Raw genomic sequence first — 9,979 nt, 5'->3', positions numbered from 1 at the left:
GTATCGGAAAGTTTAGGTTTGTAACGCGTAAATGAAATTATATTTCGTTTTTAGAATAAGAATGATAAGCAAAATTAAGGAAACAGTTTCATAACGGATGATCATGAACTGTTTCCGTAAATCAGGCTTTGAACACGGTCAAGAAATTCTGCAGGGATGCTGATTCCAGAACAGGGGAATAATGTAGCAGCTGAGGTCAATTACGTATTATAGTTATGAATTATTGAAATTTGGGAAACAGTTTCGTAATTGACGATAAAATTTTACTAATTTATAATTTCCTATGTGAATTTTGATGATTAAGTTACGATTTGTAGCCATTTTACGAATCTAGGATAGATTAATGGATGATGGCCAGAACTTTGCCACTGGACTTATCCCGTTGCCGAGATCTCTTCCAGCCCAGTTTCGTGGCAGAGTCTGAAACACTTTATTTTGTGTCAAAAAAAAAAAAAAAAAAAAAAAAAAACATACAAACTTTATTTTTACAACATATTTTCCCCGGACAATTGGGTACTGTCATGATTAACAGATTTTGTGGTGATTACAGACGAGATGGGGTTGGGAGTTGGAGAAAATCTCGGATTTAGCGAGTGACCAATGAGAAGTATTTTAAAAAAAAACTTTGAACTTGGATTTTTTTTAATTTATATATTTTTTCAAATTTTGAAAATTCATAGAAATCTAACGAATGGTTAGTATCCAAGTTCGAGGTCCATTTTACTAATGTCGAATAAACATTTCTGCAAAATTTTCAGAATTTTTGGTACTGTAGTTTTTTTAATCTTACGGATGAACTTAAAAACCGCAATATGAGAAAACCACATTCAAAGTGTTTTTTCTTGTATATATTTACACTATAATTCATTACGTCTTTCATTTATTTTGAAAGAGCAATCTAACCAATTGACACGAAATATTTTTTGAGGTCATTTTTGAGAATTTGACTCCGAGGGTTGTGACACCCCTTAATAACTTGACCGTGAAAAGCACAGTCTACCTTCTTGTTAAATTTTTCCTAACTAAATTTGCTCATATGAAAATCAGGATTCCCCCCAACATTAAAATATCAAAAAAATTCGAGAAAAGTTAGAGTTAAACAAGAAATTTTAACATTAAATTTAGATAGAAAACTCAAGGGGAGTTCTTAAGAGCTCCAATTAACCAAGTTCTACTGTATTACTTTCGAAAAATATAACTATCTCCATTGTGATTCAAAACTATAGTAGGGAAAAAGTTCGGGTTGCAAACTTCAAGATAAAAAAAAGAAAAAAGAAATGCAAAGAAAACATTTTAAAAAATTAGCGAAAGCCACACATGCTCTGCAATAAACAAAGAGCTGTTGCAGTTAATTGGGGCATCTACCATGAAATTCAAAATATAAAATGGAAAGAATATGACCTCACACCTCATGTGCAAAGGCAATTCTGAATTTTATTTTCAAACTGGCTGCAGTAATGAACGATTAAACCTTTGCACATTATGCAAAGCTATGCATTTAAGGCTTAAAAATCTAATAAACGATAGATTTCATTGAGTTTATTTAACAAGTATTTAAATTTTCGGGAAAAACACGCAATTTTCCTTACTATAAAACGAAACTCTAGATCTTGAAGATGTCAAATATTATAAAGCCGAAACTTTGCAAAAATGTCGTAACGCATTTTTAAAAGATTTTTATATTAGTATTGATGGGAAAGTTCCATCCAATTTTAAAACAGTATCCATCTATTAGATAATGTTTCGAAATCTATGCACATTCTTATTTTTCGGTTTTGGTGAAAGATATTTCACAGTTCGTTAGAATACGTTTCTATGAAACAAAGAAGATCAGAGCGAACAAGAGAGAAGGCCGATATACCACACGGAGGAGTAATATTGTCACGTTGTCTAGCACACTATGTTATTGGTGACACCCGCTGTCTGTACTCGTCGAAAAATCTAGTGCTTTGCGAGTCATTTCAAATGAAGTTCGGTTCTTTTTGTTATGATTGTTTATTTTGTTGCCTCCGACTGGCCCCGTAATGAACTTCTGGCGCGGATTCTCAACGCCAAGTGGCGGAGTTTCGTAAAGGAAAAGGGCAGGCACATGTTCAGCTTGCAGAGGCGGACAGGTCTGAAAAGCGATGTAGTTTTGTTCGGAGTATGGAGTTGGGCACTTCTTGACTTGAACGAGCAGCGAACGGATAACCAGCATTTTCGCTGCTGAACTTCGCGAGTTTTTAACTGATTAGCAGGCAAACATGGCCATGCAGTCCGCGATGGGTAGTTCAGTGGAGGTGTCCGTAGTGTTATTGCTCTTCAGTGCGGCCTTCCAAGTCACTTATTCACAAGGTAAGATTCTCATTGAGAATTCATTAAATAAATATATTTTAAGATTTGATTAAAAATTGCATATTCCACAAATTCAATATTATTCTGTGCACGTGATTTTTATATTGCGAATGTAAATTGTATTTTGGTTTTTATTGTGATATTCAAAGTTTCACAAAACATGCCATTAATGGTATAAATTTATTTCAAAGCTTAAAAATTAGATAAAATTTTAGGATAATTTTCTGTTATAAAAAACTTTTCAGATGCTTATACATAAAATTATTCATTGATAAAGTTTGGATATTGTGCACACTGATTATAAAACATCACTGCAATGAGCTTTTCTGCATTAATTATTTTTCTATAAATACATTTAATTTATTTAGTCTCGATAAATTCAATAAATTTGGAATATTGAAAGTTTTTATTGAGCAATAGGCTGAAGGCCTTATTGCTGGATGAATTTAATAAAAAAATCATGAAATTCACTTCAATGTTAAAAATCATACGAAACTGTTATTATATAAAATATTTTATTGCAAAATTTGTTGACAGATCATCGATGATCGATTAAATTATTGGAGAATTTAAACTTGTACAATTTTGAATTCTCGTTGATTTATGGTTATCATTGATGTTTATCGATGTACTTATTAGTGAAAAACTTCTCAGTTGATTTTAAAAACCGCATTGGCATTGAATATAATTAAATTATATTTCAAAAACTATATTTCATACAATATAATCAACGAAATAAATGTCACTATCCTCTTCCTTATTGAGAATACATCACAGACTATATGACAGTTCTGTCAGACCGCTATTGTGATTATACTTTTTCCCAAACTATGGTGACATATAAGAGGAAAAACAGTGTGGCAGAAAGTAGTAAGAACATATCTATTTCCTTATTAGTTTCCTATAATAAGTAGAATAGTTAGCAATAGTATATTAAGCATCGTTACATTTATATCCAACCACCTCGCATTATTTTCAGTCGTCAATTTTTTTTTCTTTTTAAAACTTAACTAAAAAAATAATGGTCATTATATGGTAGGAAAAAGTTGTGTTCTTCCTTATCTCGGTTAACATCGAAATACCAAGGCTTGTCACTTGCGGGACAAAAACATTGTCTTGAGGCCAACTCGGTGAAATTCTTGGTTGAAGAAGGAGAAGAACAACAAGAAAACGGGTCGTGTGTGTGTTTATCTTCGGCTTTATTTTGCCCTTCTGCTCAAAGAGGCGAAAAGTCCTTCGCCAAAGGCAAACACGCGCATCATAATATCATCTTCTCCTCTCAAGATGACGGGCTTCTTGTTTTTCTTCCTGTTCGAGACGACAATTCAAATATTCCTCAACTATCCCACTTCAAAAATACACACATTTACAGTTAAACCTCGATATAACGATATTCTGTGCACTAACAAAAAAAAATCGTTGGAGAGAGATTATCAGTATATCGAGAGGTAAAATTATTATCATGTGACTTAAAATTTATGTTGCTGTTGACATCTTTTCTAAATCGGCGTTGTTAGTACAGGTATCCCTCACTTCACGCGATTTCGCTGTAACGCGATTTTCAAAAGTTGATTTTTGGAATTCCAACCTGCAAAATTCGGCTTGGAGATTAACTTTAATTCTGGAAATGGGCTCGCAAATTGAAGATGTAACATAGTTAAATCCGTTGACGGCGAAATAGGTGGGATTTGATGATGTAGCTGAGACAAATATAAGAGAAAATTCTCAGATACAATTCACCAGATCTCACTGATGATCAACGTTAGGTGATACATTGTCAATGCCATGAAGTATGTGGAACTTTGCTACCAAAGGAGACGAAAAAGGCTGCTTGTCAGCCGAATCTGGAATTGGAAATAGTTATCAGCATATACCACGCTCTTCGAGAAAGAAAACATCCACACTCACTAGAATCGATCACAAGTAGTGAAGCCAAAAAAGTATTGATTTAATTCATTCATATTGTCTAAATTCACAAGATTTATTCGTAAGTTTGAATAATTAATTCATTAAAAAAATTTCCTTTGCTGTTGGGTTCAATTCGTTAACCCCTCTCTCTCTCTCTCTCTCTCTCTCTCTCTCTCTTTCTGAAGAAAACCAACCCCTTATCTTCTCATGTGAAATTCAACTCACTTTAAGTGATTTCGTCTTAAGCCGGCATTACACTATAAACGTTTTAGAAAAGTTCCTTTATAAAACTTGAAATGCAACCAATAAGCGTATCGGTTATATTCAATGGAATATAACCGAGAAATGGAATATAACCAATAGGCTTATTAGTTGTTTTTTCAAATTTTGTGAAATATCTTTTATTAAACTTTTATAGTTAGTCGGCCATATGCAACTATTATCTTATTGTTATTACGGAAACAATTAATCGCGTAAAGCGCGTGACACCTGTACCGCCCTAAAACGTGCTTTTGAATATTTCTTCGCCGCAAAAAATTGATTAGTTGATAAACAAAATTCAGATCCTCTCGATAAAAAGGCATCCTTCACTACGACAAACTCCTCTATAACAATATTTTTCAAGAGATTTTGAAATCGCTATACAGCGATATTTTTTTATATTCTATCCGAAATATTTTTCAATATGTTTTTAAACTCGTCACATATTTCAGTTCTTTCGACGACGTCCAATAATATTGATAATCGGTACTACCTGAACACCGAACGCGTTAAAGTTTTCAGTATCACTACTTTTTGTGTGATACACCAAAGGGTATTGCAATAAACTTCTTTACAGGAGCAAACATCTAACTATTTTAAAATTAAAAAAATTTAAATTTTTTACGGCAAAATTGCTAAAATGTTTAGCAATTAAAATTTTTTGTGGTGAATAAATACTTCATAGCGCATATTTTGGTGGCGCTAACAACGCCGATTCAGAAAAGATACCAACAGAAGCATAAATCCGATTACATATGATGGTAATATGCCTTCTCGATATATAACGATAATTACTCTAGAAAGATATTTTTTTTTTGGCCCGCAGAATATCGTTACATCGAGGTGTCACTGTATATTGCTACTTTCTTGCTCTCTAAAAAATCATCTAGAATGCAATACTGTTAAAACAATTTCAAGTGTTTCAAAGTTTACTAGGCTCATGGTGCAGCAGTTTTCCCTACGTACTTCGAGTTGAAATATGTATATTTTTCGGTACATCGATGACATCGCTTTGATGAAATAATCATAAGATCAAAGATGGAAAAGAGTGTTCTGTAGACACACAGGAAAAAAATAAGATAAGGAATTATTAAACAGTTGGACGGGAGAGAAAACCCGATACTTCGAATACATGATAATGAGGGTCTCTTCGTAATGGAAGACGCGCACTCACATGGACATATGATGCATCATAATTAGTCTCTTTTGCGGAGCGATCCAATAGTAACGAGCATTAATTACGCATTAAAAAGCATTAAATGGCAGTTACTGGGTTGAAAGAAAAAAAAAGGTGTATCGAAGCATATTGGGGAGCAGGTATTGAGAGCTACCAAGGATGCTTCTCCTACGTTTGATGTTTAAATAAATGGAGGAAAAAAAATGTTCTGGTAGTGTAATGTGATGTACATTTTGAAACATCATCATCAAATACGGGACGTTTGAATATTCAATGCACACATCGGATGTGTCAAACTTTTATTTTGGCAATTTGTCTTTATGCTATTATATCAGAAACTTCCTTTCGATAATAGAGCGAATGTAATAAAATCATTCAATAAATAAAATCATTCTCGTTATTCACTTTTAGATATTAGTATGTTTTTCCTTGGGGATTTGAAATTTTTTTGATTTTTTTCTCGAGGTTCGTATATTGTTCTTTTGTATCCTGAAATTGAATCATATTTGTTGTCTACTTTTGATCCGGGAATTCGGCAAGGATCTTTCAGTAACCCTTCAATTTGCAAGTATTGAAATATTCAAAGGAGAAAAATTTAGCAAAAACAAATGAGGTACCCGGCATGCTATTACATGACAAAAATACTTTATTGTCAGTATTTAAAAAAATATGGGATGTTGCACTTCAGGAAACACACAGTATTTATATGATTTACGTAGATTTGAATAGTATAAAAATGTCATTTATTGTTTGATAAATTACTTTTCTATCATTGTTGAAGAATGCATAGCAATATATCTCCTCGACACGGGGTATTTCCCTCCAAAATGCGCGGGTCAAGAAATAGAGAGACATGCGTACCTTTAGGCCATTCAGCTGGTAATTATAGAAACTTCATGAATAGCTCACGAGTAAAAATCGAATATTTAGGAGTATGCTTAGAAGTATCAATGCGGAAACGGGCTCAAAATATACAATACTTTTATTGAAAAATATAAGAAACTCGTGTTATATGCTTGAGAGCAACGTTGCTAAATAAAGAGTTAATATAAATTAAATCTGAAAACATGGGGAATAATAATCCAGACATTCAAAACTGTTCATTTTTCAATGTTCCATAATGAATTTTCAAGGAAATTTATATTAAATTAAATTCCACTGATCTCAAGTGACAGAAAAAAAAAACGCACTTTATTATGCGAAACAACCGAGATAATCAAAGCATATATGTATGTATAATATTATCAAAATCATAATTAATTTCCCTGTAAATATTTCGTGTATTCAATTACGATTGGCTTTCAACGTTATATTTATCCACCGCCCTACGCTTAAATGGATTGCGATTACGAAAGTACCTAAATTACTGTCACTCCGTAGATTCCCAAAACTCCAGCTAAATTTCCTGGATATTCATCTACTTATATAAATCATTCCAATGCAAAAATATCATTTTTGCTATACCAACCCTAAAAAAATAAACGATGGAATTTCAAAAGAGATGACAACCCTTATATGCGAAGTATAATGTTTCGTTGACGTTATACTAGTTTTAAATTTAATATGTATTTTTTTTTTCTATAAAAACAACAGAAATATATATATATTTTTTCTTTTATCTGTTGTTATACTATATTTCATCTTTTGTGATTGAGAGATCAAAGAAAAGGTAACATTCCAAATCCTTCCATAACGAAATTCTAAACGAGAATTTGTTTTTGGATTCAAAAAAAAATCTATTCCGATCATTTATAATTTTTTTTTCTTTGGTTTAGAAATGAATTTCTGGATTGAGACGAAAAATGAATTTAGTTATATTCATTAATAAAATTTATAATAAAGGAATGAAGTGATTGGTTTTTTTTTTCTTTCTGAAAAAAAAAGAAATTAAAATAGGTTTTTTCTGTGTTTTTTGTTATTCGTGTTCGATTGATTTTTCTTTTGTGAATGTACTGAATAAGTTGCACTCCGTGAACTCGCAAAAGCATCTGATAGTTTCAATTCTCATAATTAACGATCTGCTTTCTATACTCGAAAGCTCGACCTAAGGCACAATAAATTACTTTCCTTATTTTCCAACCGGAAAGTTTGTTTTAAAATTCTGCAGAAAATTACTCTGTGGAAAAAGGAAACACATTTCGCGAATGATTATGCTCAAGTAAAGTTTACCTTTATTTTTTTTCTTGTGGGGAAATCTTCCCATTTTATTTCCGAAAGCAATTATCGCTCGTTGTTAATTGGTTATTGATCTCAGCGGATGAATCTTAGAATATTATTACGGCTTGATATTAAACAGTCTGCATCTGACATCTCCTGTGATATTTTAGGTTGAAAATAGTTGGACTTCACCCTTTCAGACCCTGCATGCACAAATGTGCGAGTTGCTGTTTCTCACTGTAGAATTTTTTTTTAATCTAAGGGAGTTTAGCCCTGACCTAAAAGACTAAGTTTTGCGTTAGAAATATTGTGGGTATGAGAACCGTGGGACTTTCATCAGAGGGCAGCAATTGAAGTTGAACTTTCAGGGGGCTTTCAGGAGAAAATGCCCCCGGGAAAACTGTGATTTATTACATAAAATTTAGTAATAAAATTGTAGAAAAAAATGTATGTCAATATGAATATACCCTTCATCATCTCTTGGCTAAAAAAATTGAACGAAGTGAATTATTTCTTCACAAAAAAAATTTGAAAAAAATAAAGATTTGTTGACATTTAGGCTTTTAATGTATTTTTTGAGTATCAAAAATGCAAAAACATCTTTAAAATTCCGGAAAATGAATGCTCGAGTCCAAAAAGGTTAATGGTTCTTATGCTTTTTTACATGGTCAAAAGTTCGAAAAACTATGCTCTTGTACAAAATATGAAAATATGATTTAAACAATGATTTATTTTAAATTTTACGTAAACATTTTCAATTGTTTATGCTATTGTCTATCATCTTAATTATTTAAATATCTTATGCATGCATTTTTTTCCAAAAATTTTCAAACATTAAGAAAATATATATTGTCTAATATTATATTCACACTTTGTGTGCATGATAATACAGCATGAAATTAATAGAATGAAAATTGATTCAAAATGAAGAAAAACTGTTTAGTGCATCCAATGAAACAAAAACTCCATGTTTGTCAGAAAATTCTTTTATTTTTATTTATTTATTAAGAATTTATTTATTAAGAATTCATTCTTTAAAACATAAATGTTTGGTTTATAAAAAAAATTATTTTTTTTGGAATTTTGAAATTTAATTTTAAATAAGATTGAATCGCACTGAAATTTATACACTCGACTGTTTTTTTTTTCTATTTGAATTGTTTTTTATTAAACTAAATTAAATTGAAAGTTTTATTTATTAAATTGAGGTCACGGTATTTAATCACTCTTGCGAGGTGATGTAATATTCAACAACACATTTTTTCTTAATAATTGAAGATTTGCAAAAAAAAAAAATAATAATAATAAATAAATAAATATTAAAGGTATTTTAGATCATATTGTGATATAGCGTAACGTATACAATTGAAAATATGCACACAAATTCAAAATAAATCAGTCGTAAAGTAATATTTTTCTACTAAATCAGTATTTTTAACCTGTAGTCCGCGAGCCGCCGGGAGGGGGGGGGTCCATGAATACTTTGTAAGGGGTCCGCGGGATTATTTTCATTTACTAACATTGCATGAATGACACATTTAGTGCTGTGAAATTGTAATTCATTACTTCATTATTTACAAATGTTTTTAGGATATTGAAATTATAAAAAACAGTACATTATTGGGATATTTGGGTTACTCGAAATTGGCCTTCGCTACCGGGGTCCACGACATCATAAAATGTTGGGAAATTCTGTACTAGATCCTAGTTTTTGAGGTTTTTGATCATGTTAGAAAGTATTAGATCTCTTAAATTCGATATTTTCGATAGCTATATTTATTACATTCTCTGTGAATCCGATTCGTCAGCAGTTAATGACTATGAAATAAGAATATATCCTGAAAAAATTTTGATATGTAGCAGTAGTATTTTTTTATATATGAGATATTGAAAGAAATCGTCAATTATTCTAGTCTCAGACAAACACAATACTGCCGAAATTTCAATGCAGATTATATATTTTCTTTTTATTATTTTCTCGTGTAAACGTCAAGATATTGTCTGGAACTATGCCTTCAAGGACGCCGTAAAATTGTTTGTTTCTAAGATGCGGAATTGGTTTTTCTTTTGGCAATGCTATTTTATATTCTCTACTGGTTTTTTGTTGAGTCTATTTCTATTTTGTATGCATTCTTGTGTAGA

General features: G+C 31.4%; 1 protein-coding gene across 1 annotated transcript in view; it reads left to right on the top strand.

The window, feature by feature from the left end:
* The first annotated feature begins 2,113 nt into the window (after nt 1–2,113).
* Nucleotides 2,114–9,979, top strand: part of LOC149085188 (uncharacterized) — a 219,905-nt gene continuing 212,039 nt past the window's right edge. Inside the window, exon 1 of the mRNA XM_089233052.1 lies at nt 2,114–2,334. Within this exon, the coding sequence (XP_089089178.1) occupies nt 2,244–2,334 (91 nt within the window). The 5' untranslated portion in view covers nt 2,114–2,243. The remainder of the gene's footprint in view (nt 2,335–9,979) is intronic.

The sequence above is a fragment of the Pholcus phalangioides genome, unplaced genomic scaffold, assembly GCF_987345545.1.
Source record: "Pholcus phalangioides strain wild (caught in Gottingen) unplaced genomic scaffold, Ppha-v1.0 ptg000007l_1, whole genome shotgun sequence".
Lineage (NCBI taxonomy): Eukaryota > Metazoa > Arthropoda > Arachnida > Araneae > Pholcidae > Pholcus > Pholcus phalangioides.
The sequence above is the reverse complement of the archived record's forward strand: the minus strand, read 5'-3'. Positions and strand labels throughout refer to the sequence as shown.